The 24,992-nt window shown below is 47.2% G+C and overlaps 1 protein-coding gene across 2 annotated transcripts; it reads left to right on the top strand.

Moving 5' to 3' along the window:
• The first annotated feature begins 1,475 nt into the window (after nucleotides 1-1,475).
• Creg1 (cellular repressor of E1A stimulated genes 1) lies at nucleotides 1,476-15,008 on the top strand. Of its 2 annotated transcripts, none has more exons than XM_038349908.1 (4): nucleotides 1,476-1,868; nucleotides 7,076-7,195; nucleotides 8,380-8,564; nucleotides 13,526-15,008. In XM_038349908.1, exons 1-4 carry the CDS (start codon nucleotides 1,515-1,517, stop codon nucleotides 13,527-13,529), a joined length of 663 nt encoding a protein of 220 aa, XP_038205836.1. In that variant the 5' UTR covers nucleotides 1,476-1,514; the 3' UTR covers nucleotides 13,530-15,008. The 2 variants fall into 2 exon arrangements, with proteins under 2 accessions (XP_038205836.1, XP_038205835.1); XM_038349907.1 differs by having other exon boundaries at nucleotides 1,477-1,868; nucleotides 8,380-8,568.
• Nucleotides 15,009-24,992: the final 9,984 nt, after the last annotated feature.

Here is a 24,992-nt window from a genome sequence, read left to right as displayed (position 1 = left end):
CATCCCATGATTTAGTTCAGCGTGGCCTACATGATAAGGAGCCAGGCACCGTAAGCTAAGAAAAACTGTCAAGTCCCTGCACAGACTGCTTCACACCTCCCACCTAGGGAGAGCTGTGGAGAGTCGTGGCTTGATTCAGGTTGTGGGGCGGGGCTTAAAGGTTCTATGTTCGAACAGTGGCCAAAGTTTAAAACGATGAAGGATGTGGGCCAGGTTGTATGCACATGTTTTCTAACTCCCCCGGGTAGTGGAATGGAGACCAGAACGGCTTGGAGGACCTGCCAGTGTTAGTATTCAGGCATCTGTGCTGGCCTGCCCTTAGGGTCCTAACAGGATACATCCTTTGCTATAGCCACTAAGAGCACCTCCTGTGCACATCTGCCACCCTCCCTTATAAAAGGTGGGCTTTGCCCATCTCCTGCCCTATGTCTTTCCCTTCTCTCTGTCTGTCTCTGTCTATCTCTGTCTCTGTGTCTGTCTCTCTTTCTCTCTCTCTCTCTCTCTCTCTCTCTCTCTCTCTCTCTCTCTCTCTCTCTCTCTCTCTCTCTCTCTCTCTCTCTCTCTCTCTCTCTCTCTGCCTCTCACTTCTTCTCCTCTTCTGCTGCTCCTGTCCCCAGAGGCCGGTCGACCCCCTTGACCTTTTTCCCATTCCTTCCCCCCCCCAATAAAAAACTCCTCCACGTGAGCTCTGTTGCATAGCGTCTTTCTCTCTCACTCTGCTTTTTAAATTATAACAGCCAGGACAATGAATTCATGAAGCCACAAATCTAACCAAGCTAGATGACTTAACAGGTCTCAAACAGGCATGGTCAAAGTCTTGAGTGGGATACTGGAAATCAATAATCTCTTAGTGGCTTTATCTGAGGACACTCCTGGGCCAGTAGTTTGTAAATTCCTCCAGTTCCGTACTTCTGCCTTTTACCACAAGGAAGTTTGTTTGTTAACGTGAGTAAACAGGCCTTGCAGGGGTGGCGCAGGCATTTAATCCCAGCACTTGGGAGGCATAGACAGGTGGATCTCTGTGAGTTCTAGGCCAGCCTGGTCTACAGCATGAGTTCCACGGACAGCCAGGGCTACACAACGAAACTCTGTCTCGAAAAACAAACAAAACCCCAAAACAACAAAAATAGTGGATTAAATAGACAAGAGCATACATAGAAAACTCTTTTCTTTCAGTTGCCAGGCACGCATACTAAAAGACATTAGAAAAGGTGGTGCGTGCGAGAAGAAATTCGCCTTTTGCGTGATTTAGGCAAGTTATTTAATTTCTCCTAAACATCGCTTATCTGTCTGTAAAAGAAAAAAAAAAGACTCTGGTGCAAACTCTCAATCTTTACGGAGTTGAACACGAAACAGCGAATCGAGCGTTTGCGTCCGTGGATCCGACTGCACAAGAGCCACGCCCCTTTCGGCCTGCTCATCTCTGATTGGCCTCCTCGGAGGGGCGGGACCCCTGCGGGCTCTAGTTACCCCGCAGAGTCAGGTCGTAGGGCAGGGACTCTGCAGACGCCGCCATGGCTGGCAGTGCTCTCGGGCCTGCGCGCTCCCTGCTCGCCGCCCTTCTGGCGCCAGCGTTGGTGGCATTACTTGTGTCGCCGGCCCGGGGTCGCGGGGGCCTGGACCATGGGGACTGGGACATGGGCTGGCGACTGCCTCCGCTGCCACCCCGCGAGGACGCGCCGCGCGTGGCCCGCTTCGTGACGCACGTCTCGGACTGGGGCGCGCTGGCCACTATCTCCACGCTGGAGGCGGTGCGCGGCAGGTCCTTCGCGGACGTCATCTCCTTCAGTGACGGTCCCCCGGGCGCAGGCAGCGGCGTGCCCTATATGTACCTGAGCCCAATGCAGCAACTAGTAAGCGACTTGCAGGTGAGCTGGAGCGCCGCGCGGTTCCCCGGGTTGGACACTGCGGGGCTGGCGGCCACAAGTAGAGCAGAGAGCGAACCTCTGAAGTTTAGTTCGCTGCGGAGCGCGTGGGTTTTCGAGATAAGAATTTTGAACCCAGCTCAGAGGACTGTCCCTTCTGGCCGGCTCTGGCTGGGCGGAGATTGTAGCATTCCAGATATTGGGCAACTCCAGAAAGTTCCTACGCTCCTGTTAGTGTTCTAAACACTTGGGATAAATTCTTTGCCAGTACCTGGAGGACTTCACGCCCTTCCGATTGTCATGAATCATCTTAAGGGACAGTCTCTGCACGAACGGGCCGCTTGTTATTCAAAGGCTTTACAAAGCGTGCAGATCGTTGGCTAGTTTAGCATTTGGCTTGTGTGACTTTAGAGTTCCTCTCTCCTCTCGCTCCAGACCTTTCCTATCAGCAGTGGGAAACTACTACCCGACCTTAAGGTTGACTGCCTTCTTTGAACTACAGAAACATAGTGGCCTCAATGGAGAGCAGGACTCTTGGAGGGGCTGGTTCCTCTTTGTTCTTTGCCTACTCTCTGGGACCAGGATAAGCTGTGGGAGGGAAGAGCCACACAGGTGCCTAGAAATGGAGCCTGGCTTGGGGCAAAGCCGGGAAGACACTGTGTGCTTGTAAAAGTCAGATGAGAGAAACGTACTTTTAAATCAAGCATGCTTGGTGTTGTGTGCCAAGAGCTTTTCATTTCCACTCATTTGCATTTATTATTATCTCTTGGAATAACTCTTAGGAGTAGGTTTGATTATTCCCATGATGACATGAGGTTAAGCAGTATGCAAAGCCAGGGGGCCAACTCTAGCTCACCTCAGATCCACCTGTCTTCAAAGAACAGGACACAGACTGGGACCCATGAACCCAGAGGCCAGTTTCCTTCAGCCTACACAGAGTTCTGTTTTGTTCTTTTTTAGATTTTATATATTTATATTTTATATATGAGTGTACACCTGCATGCCAGAAGAGGGCATCAGATCCCATTATAGATGGTTGTGAGACACCATGTGGTTGCTGGGAACTGAACTCAGGACATCTGGAAGAACAGCCAGTGTTCTTAACCGCTGAGCCATCTCACCAGGCCTAGGCTGTCTTTTAAAACTGCGATTGTAGGGGCTAGGGAAATGGCCCAGTTGGTAAAGTACGTGCCAGGAAAGCTTGAGAACCGGTTGGTCTTCGTTACCCATGTAAAAAGCGAAGTGTGAAGGTATGCACTTGTGATCCTCACTGGAGAGGCAGACACAGCTTCCTGTCCAGCCAGCCTAGCCGAGTCAGTGAGCTTCAGGCCCCAGGGAGAGACCAAAAAACAAGTTGGATGTCTCCAGCTTCTGAGGAGTGGCATCCAAAGTTGACCTCTGGGCCACACCATACACTCATTAACACATGTGCACCTGTGGCACACTTATACTCTCCTCACACATACACAACACACACGCGCGTGCGCGCACGCGCACACACACACACATACACACATACCACAGATGCATGATAAATAGCAAATAGAATCTGCACTCTAACATTTAAAGTGTCTTAACCTTCGTGAAAAAAATCAGAAGATCTAGCAGCCCTGGGAGTGGGGGCAGAGTTTATTTTCTGATAAACAAAAAGAATAAAGCCGCTGCCTCCTCCAGCCCAGATATATTCACCCCAGTTCACTGTTTCCTTCTTCCCAGCCCTCCTCACTCCTTCAGGCATCTGCTGTTCACAGGCTCCCTCTACTCCAGGGGTGGCCCTCGAATGACCCGCGGGTCTCTTGAGAAGGAGTCTCAAAATGCATTCACTACCAAGCCACTTTACCCTGAAACAGTGCCCTGTGTTCCCTCAAACCCTCACTGATGATTCTGCCAGGAATGGAACAGGTGGAGCATCACTATTACCTGTGATCTTATTTATATTTGTGAGGTGTCTAAGGAGTGCTGGTGTCATCCTCACTGCAGAAACAAGGACACTGAGATTTAGAGGTAGCGGGGCTCACTTGTGGCCACCTAGCTGATGGCCATCGGGGTAGGATGCCAGTGAGCTGCTTCATGTATAGAAAAAAGGCAGATGTGAGGAACCCACCCAAGGTTTCAGTTCCTGTGATGGTATTGAAAAGATGTGAACATGTCAGGGTTCATGATATGAATGTGATGGATGCTGACTCAGTCAGTTAACCAGCCAGAGTTGGCTTCTGCTCTGCTCTTCTTCTGGCTTCCAACCACCAAGAGTCTCTTCATGCCTTTGCATTAGGTTAGAAGAACAAGACTCGGGCTTGAGACCACTTCTGCCATGTAAAATGCCAGACATCACCCTCAGAGACAAGTTGTGAGGTTTAGAGTCTACTTCCCTTTAGGATGTTCCTCTTGTCTAGTTTTCCGGTGTGTAATGGTTTTGTATAATAAATGTTTATAGGAAGAATTTGTCAATGCTGGTTGGTAATATAGTAGCAAGTTGGGCTGTAGAGCCAGTGAGTCAAAAGTAAAATTGATAGAGAGTGCTTGCCTAGGATGCTGGAAGCTCTGAGCTGTATCCCAGTGTTATAGAAAGCAGGCTTGGTGGTACAGGCCTATAGTCTCAGTATTTGGGAGGTGGGGGCAGAAGGGTTAGCAGTTCAAAGTTATTCTCTGCTATCTGGTGAGTTCAAGACCTGACTGGACTATATAAGGTCCTATCTCAAACAAAACAAAATCATTTTTATCTTTCCTTCCTTCTTGGCTCTTCTCTCTTGTGATATAACCAGGTTATTCCTGATTCCTTTTCCCTTTTGACCTATTAAAAACAAGTCAGTTTCTAACCCCTTGGTTCTTCAGATACTTTAAATATTATGTGCACAGTCATGGTTTTCCTTGCTCTTAGGATTTACTTCCACATTTGTGTTCATGTTGGAGCTCTTCAGACTCTTGTATTCCTGATTGCCTTCATTTGGTATCTGTCAGTTAAGAGTTCCATTCCCCTCTTCTTCTTGGAAACCGTCCCCCCTTGACCGTCAGCATCCTGACGTGTGGAATTGTTATTTTCTCAATAAACACATTAGAATTCTTGCTGCCTCTCCAAATCCCTTGGCTTTTCTTCTGCTTCCTTTGTTTTCATCTCTGCTCCTTCCCCTTCATTGACCCTGTGCTTGGCTAAGTTCTCACCACTTCCAGCTAGAAAGTTCTCAAACAACTATTAAACTTCTGGACCACCCTGCCCACCAGACTTGCAGTAGCAAAATACTCACAACATTGTCCGAGGCGCAGGGGGCTTAACCAGTGTGGCCCGCTGCTACTCAAGATTCACCCCAAGTACTTCTTTTTTTTTTTTTTAAATATTTATTTATTATGTATACAATATTCTGTCTGTGTGTGTGCCTGCAGGCCAGAAGAGGGCACCAGACCCCATTACAGATGGTTGTGAGCCACCATGTGGTTGCTGGGAATTGAACTCAGGACCTTTGGAAGAGCAGGCAATGCTCTTAACCTCTGAGCCATCTCTCCAGCCCCCCCAAGTACTTCTTACCCTGGGTGTGGGAGCTGGGGAGATGGCTCATCAGGAAAAGAGCTTGACATGCAGGTGTCAAGAGTTCAGATCCCTGGTGCCCACATAGAAAACCAACCTGTCGGCCTGTAATCCCCCTGCTTGGCAAGTGGAGACGGGGAGTTTCTGGGTTGAACAAACACCTTTGCTGCTTTAGGAAATAAGGTAGAGGTTGATCAAAGAAGACATCCAGTGTCATCTGACTCCATACCCACATCTGCCTACATACATGGGAACACACGGGCATGCACATGGACACACAGGCACACATACACACAAATAGTAAAATAAATAAAACCTTGGGTGCAGATTGTTAGCAGGAATCGTCATCTTAACAAATTATAGGGAATTTTGGAAAGCACTGCTTGAGGATGCCTGCAAAAACCAACCTAGACTCCTGAACTGGGGTTTGAACCGTGCTCACCTCCTCCCTGGCCCCTCCATCCCATGGCTTTTCCCTTACATGGCTTTCTCTGTAATGGCTATGGAGTCTTATACTTTCCCAGTCTACATTCCCTCTGCCTTAATACACCTTCCTGCTCCCATCCTGATTTTGGTTATGTCTGACTTCTCAACCAGATCTGGAATTCACAGGGAAGAAACCTTACCTGAGCTCTCTCCCTTGTTTTTTTCCCTTTTTTTTGGTGGGGGGGAGGGTGAGTAGAAGGGGAATCTCCTCTCGTCTAACAGCTTGAAGACAGCAAATATTTTAGCTAGGATTAAAGGTATGCACCACCATGTCCAGCAAGATTGACTTTATCTTTAGCTGTGTGTATGTGTGGCTCTCTGTGTGTGGGCGCTGTCATAGGCCAGACGTGGGATCCCTTGGAACTGAAGTTACAAATGGTTGTGATTCACTGGACATGGGTGCTGGAACTGAACATGGGCCCTGTGGGAGAGCAGTACATGCTCTTGCCTTCTGAGCCCTTTCTGTTTTCCTCTTTCCTGAGAGTCTCTGAGACTCCATGTTTTTGGTGGGCCATTGTGAAATAGGAAAGTTCACCCCAGAACCACTCAGGGTGAAGGCAGTTGTGAATTTGCAGTCTTGTGGAAGGATGCCGGGTTCTGGAGAGAAAGGAATTGAGTCTTTCTGCCTTTGTGTTTGAACTGGAGTGAAGAATTCTCTTGTTACAGAAGCTGGGAGGGGAATAAGCAACTCTCCCTTTTGGAGATCATGTGACAACTTGATCATGTGCAGTCACAAGATAACCCTGCAGCATGATTCAGCTACTTTCTTGTTTAAATTGTGTAATTAGACTGTTCAAGAAACTGTGGCTTTTTATGAACTGTTCATCATCATCATCATCATCATCATCATCATTATTATTATTATTATTATTATTATTATTAGAGTTTGACCTGTAGATATTCTGGTGAGGCTATCAGCAGCCCTGGTGTGGGGGATACTGTATTTATACTTCTGACAATTATGGAACAGATAATAGATATGCTAAAACATTTCCCGTAGATTGTTAATTTAAAACCTGACACCTCTCCACACACACTTGGTGCGGATCAGAACTGGTCTCCACCCGCGGACTTGTTCTGGGTGGCTTGCAGTTCACTGTTTTTGGTGAGTGCGATACACAGAGGGATGGTACATCTGCAGCTCGCAATGTACTCTCCAGAAACCACAGGTCACATGCAAGGCTCTTCGTTTTTCTCTCTGCAGGAACATCCAGAGGCTACGCTGACACTGTCTTTGGCACAGACTGTCTTCTGTAGGAAACATGGATTTGATCCCCAGAGTCCCTTGTGTGTTCATATAATGTTGTCGGGAACTGTGACTAAGGTGAGTGGTGCCTTCCATGAGGAGAGATGGGCTTGGAAGAACGTCATGGTATTAGAAACAAGGAAGGAGTCTTTGAAGAACAACATGCAATTGATTTGTTAGTGGGTGCGCGGTAAGAACACGTTCTCACACATACAGTGAGTCCAAGAACTTAAGGCTCTGGTGGGGGTCCATCATTTAGGTGTTTCGTAGGACTGTTAAGGGACAAAGATCCTATGTCTTAAAGCCAAACATGTCACATTTGGAAGATTCTGTGTAAAAACACTCTTGTTAAGAAATATCTGCGCATATAGAACCATTGCTCTCTAGTTTAACGAGAGTTCCGTGTCCCCATGTTTGATACCAACAAGAGGGGTGTCTGTTACTAACTAGAAGTATGTCTGGGCTGAGTGCCGGAGAGAAGAGGTTAGATAAGATCAACAGTGCTGAGTGTGGTGGTTCATACTTTTAATCCAAGCACCCAGGAGGCAGACAGGCAGATCTCTGTGAGTTCAAGACCAGCCCGGTCTACATAGTAATTTTGAGGCTTGCCTGGTCTACATAGTAAATTCCAGGACAGCCTGGTCTACATAGTTCCAGGACAGCTAGGGCTTCATAGTGAGACCCCCATCTCTAAAATCAAACAGAAAAAGATCTATGGAATGCCAGTGGACAGGTGTCACGTACATAGTCTTATTGCTGAGCCAGCGATTTTGCTTTCTGGCCTTTGTGACTTCAGGTCTGGACATTCTCGTGGGTATATCTCTGTGGGTGGTGTCCTTGACTGACAGGAGCAAGCCGGGAAGTAACAAATGCTCTTGGGTCCCATCGTGTTACTTCTACACATGTTCACCCTTCACACACATGCTTTTCACATGTGCAGATAGATCCTGGGGTGAGTGGGGCGCTACTGTCAGGCCCAGGTGACATTATAGTGCGTCTGAGCTGGGTACGGTGGTAGCTCAGGATTACTGTTGAGCAGCGAATCTCGATCCTTACAGTCTGTTTTGATGCATGTGTCGTTATGTTACAAGTATGAAATCATCGTTGTCCATTTTCTCTGAGCTTCCATTTATTCTTGAGTCTTAAGACCAGGATTTGCAGCTGAATAAGTTCTCAGGCAGGGTGTGTGGTGTGAGAACCACACATTGTTAGCGAAGGAGAAATCCAAGAGTCAGTCTGTTTCTCCCCGGTTTATCCTTCAGGTGAACGAGAAGGAAGCAGACTATGCAAAGAATTCGTTATTCCTGCGACACCCTGAGATGAAGACTTGGCCTTCCAGCCATAATTGGTTCTTTGCAAAGTTAAATATAACCAACATCTGGGTCTTGGACTACTTTGGTGGACCGAAAGTCGTGACACCTGAAGAATATTTTAATGTCACATTGCAGTAAGTGAGTATACATTTCTCACCTGTCCAGCATTGCCCTTCCCAGCCTCCCAAGGCGAGGGGGTTTAACGTTTCATATGATGCAGACCCTTGCATAATTTAGGATCCACTCTTAAAATAATAAAATACATAGGTTACAAAAGAAGCCAAGCACAGTAGTGTATCCCTTTGATGCCAGCACTTGGGAGGTCTTGGTGAGTTCTAGGACAACCAGAGCTATATAGTGAGATCAACCAAACAAAGAACAACTCCTAAAATATACCTATAAAATACTTTTAAATGTGTGACACAGCATTGGTAAGCTTTTGAATTAACATTAAATAGTGTAAAATCTAGTAATGATGCCAGGTGGTGGCGGCGCACGCCTTTAATCCCATCACTTGGGAGGCAGAGGCAAGGCGGATCTCTGTGAGTTCGAAGCCAGCCTGGTCTACAGAGTGAGTTCCAGGACAGCCAGGACTGTTACACAGAGAAACCCTGTCCTGAAAAACCGAAAAGAAAAAAGAAAAAAAAATCTAGTAATGACACATACCTGTAACCCCAATCCTTGGGAGGCAGAGACAACCACTTGGATTAGGAATTCAAGGCCAGCCTCAGCTACATGGTGAGGCTGAAGCCAGCCTGGGTTACATGAAACTGTGTTTCAAACAAAAACAAACAAGGAGAAATCTAGTAATGAGCCCATAACTCTCAAAGTAGTGGAAACTAGAGACTATATAACGTTTACCACACCATAATCATAGCACAATTGCATGACATCTTTGATTTCTCTAGTGCTGTTGGAGACGGTCACAGATATTCTGTCACCTCTATGGTTTGTCATCTGCAATCATCCCTGAAAGAATAATAAATTTCACTTAAAGCTCAGTGAAAAGGTAGGGGGAGTTCCAGTCAAGCCCATGAACTCCCCCTGGGGTCTGGGCTACGAAGTTGAGGTCCAGTGTTAGGGCTGTGCCTGTGGGACTACAGACAGCACGAGTGGCTTGGGAGGACTGTCTAAGAATCAGGCTTGCTGCTCTGTCCTGTGCTGCCCCACATCTGAGTCTGAGCAAATGACCCTTTCCTGCCAGCATCACTGGGATGCCTGTGGGGAGATGTGGTTTATTCCTCTGGAGGTAATGAAATTGGGACCAAAGGGGTCCCTAGAGAGAAAGGTGATGGGGGGATGGGGAGGTGCTGGAGGTGTAAGTTCAGCAGCTGGGACCTGGGGCTTGGGCATGAATCTCAGCATTGCAAAATAAAAGTAGTAAAATTACCAACGGCTGGAGACATAGCTCAGCAGTCCAAGGTTTGGTTCCCAGTACCATCTTGTCCAAGAAGCAGGGTCCAAATATGGACTGGGGCGGGAAGAAGAGGATAATCAGATCTGGAGTGAGGTCAAGGTTCAGGGGACAGAGTGTTTCCTAAGTGGCAATAAGAATTTGGCTATATGTGACATCTGCAAGCTTGAGAGGTGATAATGACGACACTAACAATCGCAACTAGAGTCTGTAGAACGTGTTTTACACGCTGGTGCTATGCTTCACGTGATTAACTCACCACACCCGGATAAAGCAAGCAATGATCCCCAGGCTGTAAAATGGAGCACCTGGGCTGAGAAATGCCAGGCTTGCTCAATGCCTTTCGGCCAGGAGGTGGCAGTGCTGGGATTCAAACGCAAGCATCCTAGCTCAGGAGCCATGGACTTGGAACCAGGTGTTGTTGCTGGGGCTGCCACTCCAAGTTCATTTTTAGTTTACTTCCTGTTTGTAATGACTGACAGCTCTGTAGGGAGATGTAGGTGAGGATACTCAGACATGTCATGTCTGAATGAAATGGGTGCAGTAAAGAAACCAAAATAGCAGCTCCTTGGGGGGAAAGGGAAGTTTATTCCAAATTGCCAAGGCTGTCCCCTGGGAAAGCAAGGAGAAGCAACAGGGAAAAGGTTTCTGGAGTTAAATGAGAACAGGAAAAAGGGCTTGTGAGCTGGGGTGGGGCTGTGAGCAGAGATTAAGGTAGCAGAGAGGCTAGCATTAACCTTGTCTTAGGTACTACAGTCCTGTTAATGGAAGAGCCACAGTTCCTCTTGCAGGAGAGAAGAATGACTTCCCTTTTAGCAAGTAGGAACTTTCTTCAAGTCCCTGAGATAATGGAGGCTTTTGTCTAAATGCCTGACCTTGGGAAAAGGAATTTCTTGAGGGACCAGACCATGCCCAGTCTGGAACTTAAATTATTAGTGTTTACTAGTCTTTGTCTTATTCTATTACGGAACAACCCAGGTGAAACTATGTAGCCCCCACCCTACCCCCATGGTTGTAATTTTTAACAGCAAAGCTCAAGGTTATATTGTGTTCCTGCTCCTGTATTCTGAGCAGAGCTGAGGGCAGTGCATGGACCAGCCCACAGCAGGTGTTGGGGAAGCAGCTGCTGATTGGCAGTTGATTGAAACAAAGTCTTTCAAATGTCTGAGTGAAGAACTCAGCCGTTCCAGCGTTGATTTTGCTGCCCTGTGTGCGGAAGAAGAGGCACAGGGCCTCTGACCCTCCTCTGGGCTTGCCAAGCGTCCTCCGTTATAGGATGTGGAGGTAGCAATTGCCGAGATTATCACCACACACCGCATTATCAAGGAGACTGACAGCAAGAATGATGGGCCGCTCTTTGAGGTTAGAGTTTTCCTTCCCGGGACATCACAATCTCTGTAGTGCAGTTATCTCTGTGTAAATAACATGCCCTGGGCAGTGCTTACTTTAATAACAAAATAAAATTATGTTTTCCCATAAGTCTCTGCTCTGAGTGAGTAAAATAGAGGCCCCCACCTCTGTTATGTAGACGGGCAAGTGCTTTTCTGCAGCTCAGAGATAAGAGGGAACCTTTGGTCTGGTCCTGAGAGGAGGATGGGAGAGCAGGGCCAGGCTTCCCCTGCTGTGCAGTAGTATGGAAGGAAGGCATCTAAAGACTGCCCTGTCCCCAGGTACCTCTGGCCACTGAGTACTACTTCAGTCTGTGAGTGAGACTTCCTCCTAGCTCCATACTGCTGTTTGCTGCCAGAACCGTGTCACTGTCTGGGGAGTGGACAGTTGTACCTGTGAGGACTGTGGTCTGTCCATTCTCAGGAGCCACTAACGGGGTCCTCATGGCATTCGGGAGTTTGCCCAGATCCACCTCAGAAGATGCTGTTTCTCTAAATAGCACAGGGTCTTCTGCCTGCAACTGCTGGCTGGGACACTGGAATGGTGTCCTGAGAAGGTGTCCACTCAGGAACCTGGAGGTCAGGGCTGACACCAGACCTAACTAAATGACCTGCGTCATTGGGTTGCTGGACCAAGCCGGTCTGCTAACTTGCCTGTTGAGTGAAGGTTTGAAGGACTTTTTGAGGCGTTTGCTGATGTCCTGGAGGCAGCCTTTCGCAGGAAGGGCTGGACTAGGCTTCACTCTATCACGGGCCCACTCGGATGTCTCTTACCAAGACTGAGGCAGAGATTTCCTAGTTGTATATGTCGTGCCCAGATCACAGAGTCCCCCCCGCCCCAAAACCATCCAGGAGACCGAGTCCCATATGTAAAAACAAAGAGCTTTTATTCTTACACAAGTTTGCAAGCTCGGTCTCTCCAGTGTATTGGAGTGATTGGAGAACCCCATCTCAGTTAGAGTTGGGTTTTTATAGTAGCAAAGGTAGGGGTGAGAGATTTCTAAGGTTTAGGATTCCTGGTTGGCTGACATTTGTCTAGGGGTGTCCTGGTAAAAAGTGATGGGTGTGTGCTGGCAGGTGATCCTGTCTACACCAATTGAAATGTTTCTTTGAGGGGTCTGTTCCTGGGTGGTACCTGGGTAGTCTTAGTTTGTGGTCTTTATCAGAACCAGGTATTGCCTCAGGATAAACTACTGAGACTCAGGCCTCTATTGAGCTTGTCACAGCTGGGTCCTATTGTCGGTTAACTCCAGTTGGGACAGGAAGACAGAAAAGGTTACCTCCTAGCTGGGCCCAGTATCATTTGGTATTGGTCAGTCACTTCTCTCATTTTAATGTTCAGGACCCCTTTTGTGTTGAAAAGGTTTCTGTCCCTCCCCCTAACCCCAGAGTCTTATGTGTAGATGGAGCGGCGGGCTATGTCCTGCCACCCGGCTAGCTTTACCCAAAATAATTACACGGAAACTGTATTCTTTTAAACACTGCCTGGCCCATTAGTTTCAGCCTCTTATTGGTTAATTCTCACATTTTGATTAACCCATATTTAGTAATGTGTGTAGCACCACGAGGTGTTAGCTTACCAGGAGAGATCTTAACCTGCGTCCATCTCGGAGAGGAGAGGCATGGTGACTCACTATGGCGACTGCCTGTAGTGTCTGCCTTCTCTGCTTCCTTTCTCCCACAATTCTGTTCTGTCTATTCCATCTACCTAATTTTCTGTCATATTAAAGGGGCAAAGGCAGTTTCTTTATTAACCAATGAAAGTAACACATAGACACTCCTCCATCACTTATGTATCCCAGGCTAGTCTAAAACTCTCTATAAAGCCAAGGATAACCCTGAGCTCCTGCTCTGCCTGCCTCCACCTCCGGAGTGCTGAGTTACAGGTGTGAGCCACCCTGCTGAGTTCATCAAACTCAGAGTTCTGTGAATATCAGGCAAGCACCCTCTGGACTGGGCTACACCCCTGGCCCTATGTTTGTTTGTTTTTCATTTTAAACCTTCAGAAATTTGTTTCGAATGAAGTCCTGCCTGCAGTGGGTCTCCTTGCACCCTGTGACATTCACTGAGACATCAGAATCATCCATGGAGAGCAGAGGAGCTCGTTAAAAGATTATCCTTGGTCCCTGTCCAGCATTTATTAAAACCAGGACCGGGAGTCACTGAAATTAACTTAAAATATTAAACTTGTAGGTCCTGAGTGTTTCTCTAGTCTTTCCTGGGAACAAATGAACTGTTAAGACTGGCCCACCCAGCTAATAAGGTAACCGTTTGTCTCTCTTTCCATTTCCAGGTGAAGCAGAATATGGTGAACTGGCCCACGCCAGCAAAGAGCCGCAGATGGCTCCTGCACACTTAAGGGCTTGCTGTTGTCTGCAGCTTTCCTGGGCTGTCAGCGGACTCTGCCACCCGCTGGTTGATCTTGTTTGCTTGCCTGTTTACAGAATGCTATTGGTCCTAGAGTGGGATCTCTTGGAAGATGTGGTTGCTGGATTTAAAACTTGTGTTTTGAAGCCATTTTCACAGAAAAATGCCATTCATTCTAATCAAGGATTTTTTTCTTTCATCTATTCCCAGTGTTTTTTCTTCAATGGTGCCCATAGAGGGGCAACGTAGACCAGGTGTAGATTGCCCATCAGCACTTGAGGTACCAAAGTCCAGATGCTTTATTCCTGACGGCCACTGTGCCTGGAGGGTGACCCTCTGCAGCCTGTGCAGAGGAGCCTGGAGTGGGGAGACCTGAGCAGAGGGTGTGCCCCGGATACAGAGTGCCGTGTGAACCCTTCAGATGTGGAAGGAGTGAACTTCCTATTCACGTCTGCTTGTAGGGCTGATCCAGCACAGGACAAAAGTATCTTCTGTAAAACTCCGTGAATGTCTCGCATTCCAAAGTCATAGTTACCCAGAGCAAAGAAGTCAGAAATGTTTCCTGCTTTCATCTTCCACCTAAGTAGACACTGAGTATTCCTTCTTCATCATTCAAAACATATACACATGGGCTGGGGGCTGGGTGCAGCTTGCTTGATGGAGAGCTTGCCCAGCATGCATGGGGCCCTGGGTCTCATACCCAGCATTGAAACAAACGAACAAAAACCCAAAACAATATGTTTTATTTGCACAAAAAGAGGATTGCAGAAGGAAAGGAAAGGAATTTTGTCTGTGTTGAATTTTTTTTTCAAAAGAAGAATAAAAAGAATTACTAGAGGAATTAGCCCAGGCGCCAACCACAGCCCAAGCCTTCCTCAGATGCTCTGTGTCTTGGAGCTCCCGGCGCTGCTGCTGGAGTCACCCATCTGTGGGAGATAGCATAGTAACATGGCTAAAAACCTGTTTCTGGGCTAGAGGGACAGCTCAGCATCTACGAATGTAGACTGCTCTAGCGGAGGAACTGGTCCAAGGCTCAGGCAGACACAGCTGCTCAGAACTCCAGCTCTGGAATCCAATCCCTCCGGCCTCTGGGGGCACCAGCACACACATAGACACTCGCGCAAACACAATTTAAAATAACACATTTTAAAACATTTCTTCAGAGGGTGTACTGTTTAGCTTCGTCTCCTGTATTCGTCATCTCAGATGACATAAGAGTCCTTCTAATGAAGTGTGGGGTATCAAACCACTGACCCCTATGGCAGCAAAAGGAAGTAGGAGCCACAGTGTTGGAAAAATAGATGATAAACTAAACAAATCCAGCAAATGCCTTTTCAAGAAAAAAAAATTATATTAAGCAGCCAGAGTCTTGTCATTCAAGTCATTAACCATTAAAAGCGTTATTTTAACGAGGTGTGTTGGACTGCTTTCAGAGATCCAGATGTTTGTTCCAAAGCTTCACTCCACTGCTCAACCAGTGTTCTCGTTTAACCACACTCCTAAGTCAGCCACTTGTTCCAGGACTCGGAAGGAATATCGCCGCTCTTTTCCACTGGGGAGAGCTCATCATGTCCTAGAATGTGGGCAATGTCAGAATCTAGGCTTGGGCTCCAGTGTGCTCTGTAGACCTGGGTTGAGGGCATCGCCCCAGTCTTTTCTCTTTCTGCCCACCTCGGCATTTGGTACCGTGGAAAAACTCCATATTCAGGTCAGATCCAGTTTTCCTACAGGGCAAAGTCCATCCTTCACAGCTTTATAATTGGACTTGTAGGATGCCACCGAAGCATTCTGAGTGTCCACAAGGGGGCACCACAGACTCCTGTTAAAGCGGATCCAGGTTGTTTGTGTGGGGTGGGGGGTTGGTGGGGTTATTTTTGTTTTGTTTTCTCGTCTATTTCTTAGTGTCTCTAGACTGTGTAGTTCAAGGTGTCCTCAGCCCTGTGATGTTCTTGCCTCAGCTTCCTATGTACTGGATGACAAACACATGCCACCGTGCCTGGCACAGTGCCAATTTCTCACGTAGCTGAGTTATTGTAGCCAAATGTCGGTGTGACCAGGACGGTGACACTGAAGTAAGGCATTCATCAAGGGCAAGGGGTGAGATGAAGGCCTGGCCTCTGCTGCTGCTGGTGGGTCCTTCATACCACGACTGTGCTTCAGTCCTTGGGTCTCACACCTCGCCTGCTGCAGCTGGGGACTGAGCCCCCGTCTTAGCTAGGATAAGCGATGGATGAGAGCTGTGTCCCGAGAGCTGTGTCCCAACAGCGTGCAGCTCCTGACCAAGGCCATGGTGCTAAGAGGTCATGGCGGAGAGCCCCTGAAACTGCAGCGGCCAAGCGGCTGCATTTGCCAGATGCTTCCCTGGCCGCTGTTCTGAGCAAACTAAGACCAACCATCGGATTCGTCTGTGTTCAAAGCCTTGGGATTACGTGGGGGTGGGGACCCATTGTGGACTGAGGCACGCACAGTTCAGTGAGACAGAAATGTTCTGACGAGATTGCCAGCATCACATGTCTTTCTGGTGGCATTCAGACCAGGAATCGCAAGGTAATTGCGGACAACTCGCCTTAATGGCGCATTCTGTAGCTGTTTCAGTGCTGAGAAAACAATGCTCTGTGGGACTTTATCAGCCAGTATTTCACAGTGCTTTCCAAACTCTTTAAAACAGATGCTCCGTATTTTCAAAGAGAGTATGGGACAATCATTTGCTTGTTTTTTTCCCTTTTTATTGTAGGATGCCTATGAGAGGGAGGGGAACGGAGAGGGAGGGAGGGGAATGTGAGAAATATAAATTCAAGACTTGCAGCCCAGCCGGGCAGTGGTGGCACACGCCTTTAATCCCAGCACTTGGAAGGCAGAGGCAGGTGGATCTCTGTGAGTTCGAGGCCAGCCTGGTCTACAAGAGCTAGTTCCAGGACAGGCTCTAAAAAAGCTGCAGAGAAACCCTGTCTCGAAAAACAAAAAACAAAAAACAAACAAACAAAAAAAGACTTGCAGCCCCTATAGTCTGCAGTTGGTTGTTTATTCTTTGCTCTTTGAGGGCCCTGCCACCCGGCTCCCAAATAATCACACAGAGACTTACTCTTTTTGTGAATGCCTGGCCTTAGCTTGATTTATTTCTAGCTAGCTTTTCTTAAATTATCCCATCTACCTTTCGCCTCTGGGCTCTCACCTTTTTCTGTTTCTGTATATCTTTTTGTTCCTTCTTATTCTGTGTCTGGCTGTGTGGTTATGTGACTGGCCCCTGTCACCCTCTACTCCTTTTTCCTCTCGCCTCTTTCTTCTGTTTATTCTGGCAGCCCCGCCTAGCCCTCTCCTGCCTAGCTAGTCACTATTAAGTTCTTTATTAGACCAATCAGGTATTTTATACAGGCAGAGAAACACATCTTTACAGAGTTAAACAAAATGCAGCATAAAAGAATGCAACACATCTTTGCATCATTGAACAAATATTCCATGCATAAATGTAACACATCTTAAAATAACATTCTGTAACAATAGTTAGCCTATGTGCTAGTATTTTGTGGCTCTTTCCTATCTTTGATGGATTGTTGAAGGATCATGCTGAGTACTGATTGGGTATCCCAGTGCTTCCACTTTATTTTGAATTTGTTACATTCCTAGAAATCGTTTACAAACATAACTTAGTAAAAGGCAAGAGATCTGTATGAAGAGAAACCATAGTATCCAAGGGCAACACAACAGCGGCAGAATCTGTCCCCGTGGCAGCATCCCTGGGCTACAGAATAAGCACCTGAGCTGGGAGTCTTGCTGTCACCGGGACTCAAATCAAAGTAATTTAAACAAAGAGGAGGAATTTGCTGCTCCTAAAAAGCAACAGTCCTTCAGAACACCATCCTCACAGCACTGCCTCTCTGTCAGTTTTAACTGTAGCCAGCAATTCTGACAAAGTGGATTAACGCTTCATATTTGGGGTCCTAGTCACTCCTGAATGAGCAATGCTGTGTCTGGAAGTGGAGGGCCCTCAGTGACTGAGCCCAGGTCCCGGGTCTGTGGGCAGGATGCTTCGTTGGCCAAGACTATGTCATTGGCCCTTTCCAGGAGACGGGGGTCAGAACCAAGAGGACTTGGAGAGTTTTGAAGGGGACTCCTAAAAGGAGGTCATGATAACGGACAAAGTAAGTCAGTGCAGGACACGGTCAGACAGAACAGGGCACGGTCAGACAGAGCAGGACACCGTCAGAGCAGGGTATGGCCAGACAGAGCAGGACACGGTCAGACAGCATAGGACGTGGCCAGACAGGGCAGAACCTGGCCAGACAGGGCAGGACACAGCTGGACAGAGCAGGACATGATCAGAAAGGGCAGGAGATGGTCAGACAGCACAGGACGTGGCCAGACAGGGCAGAACACGGTCAGACAGGGCAGGACATGATCAGACAGCCCAGGACACAGTCAGACAGGGTAGGACACGGCCAGACAGTGAGCTCCACTCTAGTTTTTCTTTCTTCTCCTCAGTTTCTTAACATTTTGGTTGTATGGTTTCCAAGAACGTTGCAGATTGTTTTTAGGGGTTGCTGTCAACTAACAGCTCTGCAGCCAAATGTCACAATGGTCACGATGCTTGTTCTGTGCTGAATCTCATAGGGAAAACCTCTGCTGTGTTGTTCAAACTGGCAAGTTTTAGGTTACCAACAATATCTAACATAGAAAGTAGTGGTTTGGGCCAATAAGATGACTTAAATAAGTGTATTTGCTGCCAAACCTGATGGCCTGAGTTCAGTCCTTGGGACCCATGCAGTGGGGTACAATGCTGTGCTGTGCTTGCCAGGAGCCATGGCATGTGCATGCCCCAACACACACACACACACCCATGTGCATATCCCCAACACACACACACACATACACACACACCCATGTGCATATCCCCAACACACACACACACACATACACACACACACCCATGTGCATATCCCCAACACACACACACACACACACACCCATGTGCATATCCCCAACACACACACACCCATGTGCATATTCCCAACACACACACACACACACACACACACACACACTCGCTAAATAAATGTAAGTTTTTGAAGTGTTCTGTCAGCTGTTTTTCCTCGTAGTGAACTCTAGGCTTATGCTCACTGTCCAGGGATCCTCAGGGAATCCCTTTAATTTACTTTCTGGTAGCTCTAGGGTTTGTCAACACTTGGTAAAACTGTTTTCCATTTAAATTATTTCAAAATCAGTACATTTAAAATTTTCCATAAAGCAAATTCACATAATTGGATATTTCCCCTTAATGTATTTAATTTTCTTTAAATTTAGTTCTTTGCCTTTGGGAAATCTGGTAAATGTCAGTTCAGGTTTTCTTCCACTTTTATGAATTAATTTTTCACCCTTAATTCTTCAATCTGCCTAGAATGTTCTTTGTGTAGAATGTTTATCTCTTTCTTAATGACATCCCAAGTCACTTCTAATCTATTGTGAGCCCAAATCTGCCCACAGGTCTCTCAACAGCAAGGACAGACATTAAGTTAGCACTCCCCTCTTAGCCTGCTTATAATTTGTGGGGCAGTCTAGAGATGCTCTATGGCCCTCAGCTTGGACCATGGCACTGATGTTGGCCAAAGTCATGGCTCTGTTAAGATTCTCATAGACTCAGACTTTGGAGGATGCTTACTACGCATGTGCATGTGCTTACACTCCTTAGCGACTCCAGTCTCTTCCACAACAAACACTTAGCTAGCTTTCTCAGCATCATTCCTGTGTGTGGTGCACAGTCACATGCACACACACGTACACACACACACAAAATTTAACTAAAAAAATAAAAAAGAAGGGGGGGAGGTGGAGGGAAGGAGATGGAAATTTTTAAATATAAAAAAAATAAACCATGAGGAAAAAAAAAGTATAATATTGCCACCTTGAGAGTTTTAAACAGATACATATGTATTTGGATGTATTTTAAATAGAAAATTAAAACAACAAATAAATGAGGCTCTAATTGGAAAAAAAATTAAAAAAAAATAAAAAAGAAGTACTTTTGTACCTGTGCATAGAATTCCAGACAATGGCAAAAGAGAGGAGAACCTAGGGCAGTGGGGAGGAAGGGGCCACGGAACAGCTAAGCAGAAAGTAGCTCAAGGTTGGGAACACAGACAAAGCTGCAAGGGCCCAGGAGCCTGGCCCAATTTGTATAGACCGTTCATTGTCTTGAATAAGTCTGTTTATTTCATTGAGCATTTGGATGCATCTGTAAAGGACAATACTTCACAGGACAAAGCACAAATGAGCAAAAATGCTCCCAAATCATTTTGCACAGTGACTCTGCTGCAACGGTTGCCACTGTTCTCAGGGCTAGCAGAGAAGAAAGCAACTGCCGTACTCCGGGAATCCAAGCAGCATCCTCACTGTGCGCCTCCAAATGCAACCTTGCATGGGGAGAGATCATCTTAAACTCCAGCGTGCTGACCCTGCCACGGGGTTAGGTTCAAATGCTGGCTTCCGCCTCAGCCAGGGATTCATCCAGACAAGCGCCCTTTTCTGAGGGAGCTGCAGAGTTTTGTAGACCCTATGCAAAATGGAGGGCAATAATAATCCCTTCTTCCTGTTGGCAGAGAGAATTCAAGTTACACAGCACACTGAAGGCTGAGGCAGGGGAATCATGGGTTTAGGGTCAGCCTGGTCTATATAGTGAGAGAGACCCTGCCTCAAAACAATTTCTTTTTCAAGTCAACACACAGAAACCACACAGAGATCCACCTGTAGAGCGAACACTCAGTAAATACTAGACAGGCAAGTCCTGTTTCTTTACCTCAGATATCAGCTGATAATGTTGAGTTTCCTCCAAAGCAGAAGTGACGGCTGTTAATATGTTTACTTTCATAGAATATAGCCATGCCTGGTACTCTTTTTCTAACCCTAGAAGCTAGTGTGATTTTTTTTTTTTCAACTTCATACCCAAGCCCGGGATTTACCTTTGTCCACACACTTCCACACCACATCCTAGAGCTCTGATTCAAGAACGGAACACTAGAGGTCCCTGTGGTCCTTTAAAGAAATACTTTTGCCTCTTGTTTTGTTTTTTAAAGGTTTGTAGCGTGGGGGGGGAAAAAACCAGCAAGGGCCATGTGTTTTTTTTTTGTTTTGTTTTTGTTTGTTTGTTTGTTTGTTTTTAACAGGTAGTTCTCTGAAATTTTGGGGGGCAGGCGCTGTGAGCTCTGAAGTCATATTGTGTGTTCAAATCCCAACTCAACGGCTTCGGCTGCTGTCACCAGGACTAGGTCGAGGACTAGGCTAGACAGTGGCTATTGCTTAGTTATCTATCAGGGTGTGAATGACCCGAGGCCCTTAGACAGGTGGTAAGACCAGCGAAGAAGTAAGGAACCGGACATTTTTCTAGAAAATGACGCGGCCGTGAGAAGGTCCCGACTATCGCGTGTGTTTTGGTGTCACGCCCCCTCACTGTGAATCGTATGGAAGTGGAGCAGATAGGGACCCGGTCAGGGATTCTAGACCGCCAGCCCGAGAGAGAGCGAGGCCTCGGGAACTGCAGTTTGACATGATAGCCGCTAGAGATAGCTGTGGAGACGCACGGAGCTGCTAACTGGGCGGCTCTTTGACCCTCTTGCCCAGGATGGGAGAAGTTTGTCTGTTTCCAGCCTGATACCTCTGCTTCTCTGGAACTGCGTCCGCGTTTCGTCCTCATGGTTGTCATTCCTTCCCTTTAAGGAAGCGGCCTAAGGAGAGGCCAAGTGTTCCCGAACAGCAGTATCCAGAGGTGGAGCTCAAAGGATTGTTCCTAGACGCAGGGACCTGTTTGGGAGGCTCCCCTAGGGGCAAGGCTGGCTCAGCAAGGGCTTCTAGCCGCCTCCCCTACACCGCATGAGGTCAGGCGATCTAGTCCTCCCTTTTGAGGGATTGACAAAGAGTGACCTCGCGAAATCAGAAAATCTCCAGCACCATGGGATTGGGCTGAACCATCAGGCCCTAATCCTGACCCTCCACTCTTGGATCAAAACTAGAACACCTGCGTGGTATCTGGAACAGGGCCGGGACAACCCAGAGGAAGTTCACAGCGCCACCCTGCGCCTCAGCTGAAGAAAGGTATCAGCTGAGTAGCACTCCATTGTGAAAATATGCCACATTTTCTTTATCCATTCTTCAATCGAGGGGCATCTGGGTTGTTTCCAGGTTCGGGCTATTATGAATAATGCTGCTATGAACTTAGTTGAACAAATGTCCTTGTAGTATGGTTGGGCATCCTTTGGGTATATGCCCTAGAGTGGGATTGCTGGGTCTTGAGGTAGGTTGATTCCCAATTTTCTGAGAAATCGCCATACTGATTTCCAGAGTGGTTGTTCAAGTTTGTACTCCCACCAGCAATGGAGGAGTGTTCCCCTTCCTCTGCATCCTTTCCAGCATAAGCTATTATTGGTGTTTTTGATCTTAGGTATTCTGACAGGTGTAAGATGGTATCTCAGAGTTGAAATTTGCATGCAAATAGATGGGACTAGAAAAAAAGCCATCCTGAATGAGATAACCCAGACCCAGAAAGATGAGCATGGTGTGTACTCACTCATAGGTGAATACTAGCTGCAAAGCAAAGGATAAGGAGCCTATAGTCCATGACCCCAGAAAAGTTAAGTAACAAGGAGAAACCTAAGAGAACATATTTAGATCCCCCAGGAAAGAGAAATAGACAAGATCGCCTGAGAAAATTGGGAGTGTAGGGGTGGGGGGAGAAGAGAAGGCAGAAGAGGAGAAGGAGGGGAGAAGAGGAGGGGGAGAAAAGAAAGGGAGAGGGAGGAAAAATAGAGGGAATTAGACGGTTAAGATGGGGAAGGACAGAGACGGAGAACAAGAAAAGAGATATATTGATTGAGGGAGCCATTGTGGGGCTAGCAAGAAACCTGGCACTAGAGAAATTCCCAGGAATCTGCAAGGATGACCCCAACTAAGACCTTAAGCAATAGTGGAGAGGGTGCCTGAACTGGCCTTGCCCTGTAGTCAGATTGATGACTATCTTAAATGTCATCATAGAACCAACATTTAGCAACTGATGGAAACAGAGGCAGAGAGCCACAGCGGACCACTGGGCTGAGCTTCCAAAGTCCAGTCAAAGAGAGGGAGGAGTGAGAATACGAGCAAAGATATCAAGACCATGATGGAGACACCCACTGAAATAGCTTACTTGAGCTAATGGAAGCCTTCTAACTCTGGCCTGACAGTGAGGGAACCAGCATAGGACCAAAGTAGGCCCTCTGGATGTGGGTGACAGTTGTATGGCTGGGGCACACTGTGGGGCCACTGGCAGTGAGATCAGGATTTATCCCAACTGCTTGTTCTGGCTTTTTGGAGCCCATTCTCTCTGGAGGGATACCTTGCTCAGCCTAGATATAGTGCGGAGGGGCTTGGTCCTGCCTCAAAGCAATGCTCTAGACTTTGTTGACACCCCAGGGGAAGGCTTACTCTCTCTGAGGAGTGGTTCCTGGGTGGGAGGGGGGGTAGGAGAGGGGAAGGTGGAGGGAGCTGGAGGAGGGGAGGGAGTTGGAACTGGATCTGGAATGTAAAATGAGAAAAGATATTTTTATTGAAAATAAATTAAAAATTTTTTAAATCCAATTTTGAAAACTTAAAAAAAGGTATTAGCGGGTACACTGGAAGGGCATTGAGAGGCACAAGAAATTATGCTCAAATTACAGGCTCCGCCCAGAAACCACTTTTGTAGAGACTAGAGAATTCAGCCCCTTCAGGGTGCACAGAGGTCCATGGAGGGAAAGTGATTTTGTTTGTTCAAAGATACACAGCCAGTGAAGGGCAAAGGGACTAGATCCCAGGGGTGGTGTGTCCTATAACAGCAAATGGGTCTATGGCATCCCTGAGGGGGAAGGCAGCATGGACCAATCAGAACTGAGCATGGAAATAAACCCAGGGCCAGAGGTGAGGAAGAAATCCGCTCTCTGCAGTGTTGTGAACTGGTCCTCAGATGCCCTGGGGTCTTTGGGCTGAAGTGTTCTCATTTCAGACAATGACTTTTTGTGTTTGCCTAAGTGCCTCGGAGCTGACTTCAGAAGGGCTCTGAGGCTGAACTCATCACAGTGGTGAGGGCGGGGTGTGTGTGTTTCTGTTCATAAGGAAGGCAAGGCAGGGCCTTGAGTCTGACTGAATTAAAAAGAGGAAGCACACAGGTCCCTAGTCAGGTTGGTCTGCGCTCCCTGAAGAACTAACTTGTCTACCACCTGCTTTTCTCAGCCTCTCACTCATCCCAGAGACCAAGGCCCACTCCTTGATCCTATCTCCCCTCCTATCTAGAAGATTCTTGCCAGTGCTTCTGTGGCTACACATTTAATAGCCTACCCTCTGGCATCCCTTCCCCAGACAGTGACAGCAGTTCTTGCCTTGCCTGAAGTATGCGAAGGGAGCCGGCTTTTCCCAGCATCCCCTGTTTATAGACACAGGGCACAGGAAAACCGCTAAGAGGCCTGCTGTCCATTCTTCAAGCAATAAAGTGAGTTGGGCATGGTTAGCAAATTCCGGACAAAGGTCAGATGCTTCTAGACTTGTCCAGACAGAGCCAGTTAGCCTCTAACCAAGGTCTGTCTGTCCAAAGCACATACCCTTCCACTGCCGTGGTACACCAGCATCCAGAACACTTGACTTCCAGCCTTGATTTGGCCACTTGCCAGCTGTGCAATACTGGGTAAAACTTCAATTTCCTTAACTCTACAGTGGAAAGAGCACATCAGTCATGGCTGCCTTCCTGAGTCATATAAAGAGATTAAAACGACAAAATGTGAAAATGATAGGCAAAGGGAAGGCAACCCTCCAGCAGGACAGTCTCTTTCCAGCAGAAAGTGTAAGGCTATTATACTGCCTAGTTGTATGTGTCAACTTGACCAAGCTAGAGCCATCAGAGCGAAGGAGCCTCAGTTGAGCAAAGGCTTCCATGAGATCCAACTGTAAGGCGTTTTCTCAATTAGTGATCAATGGGGGAAGGCCCAGCCCACAGTAGGTGGTGCCATCCCTCGACTGATAGTCCTGAATTCTAGAAGAAAGCAGGTTGAGCAAGTCATGGGAAGCAGGCCAGAAAGCAGCTCCCCTCCACAGCCTCTGGATCAGTTCTTGCCTCCAGGTTTCTGCCCTGTTTGAGTTCCTGTCCTGACTTCCTTCAGTGGTGAACAATGTGGAAATTCTTTGGGTTGAAGCATTCTCATTTCAGACAATGACTTTGCGTTCCCTTAGCTGCCTCACAGCTGACTTTAGAAGGTCCCCCGAGGCTGAACTCATCACAGAAGTGAGTGTTATCTGTTCAGAAGGAATGTGAGGCAGGCAGAAGTCTTAAGTGATAAGTCAAATAAAACCTTTCCTCCCCAACTTGCTTTATGCTCATAGTGTTTCATTGCAGCAATAGAAACCCT

The sequence above is a fragment of the Arvicola amphibius genome, chromosome 12, assembly GCF_903992535.2.
Source record: "Arvicola amphibius chromosome 12, mArvAmp1.2, whole genome shotgun sequence".
In the NCBI taxonomy this organism is placed as follows: domain Eukaryota; kingdom Metazoa; phylum Chordata; class Mammalia; order Rodentia; family Cricetidae; genus Arvicola; species Arvicola amphibius.
Note: the sequence above shows the minus strand (reverse complement) of the source record. Positions and strands in the feature narration are given on the sequence as shown.

Coding starts and splice junctions, on each gene's coding strand:
- Creg1 (XM_038349908.1), top strand. CDS start 1,515: ATGGCTGGCAGTGCTCTCGGGCCTGCGCGCTCCCTGCTCGCCGCCCTT. Junction 1,869..7,075: donor AACTAGTAAGCGACTTGCAG/GTGAGCTGGAGC, acceptor TTCTCTCTGCAG/GAACATCCAGAGGCTACGCT. Junction 7,196..8,379: donor TGTCGGGAACTGTGACTAAG/GTGAGTGGTGCC, acceptor TTTATCCTTCAG/GTGAACGAGAAGGAAGCAGA.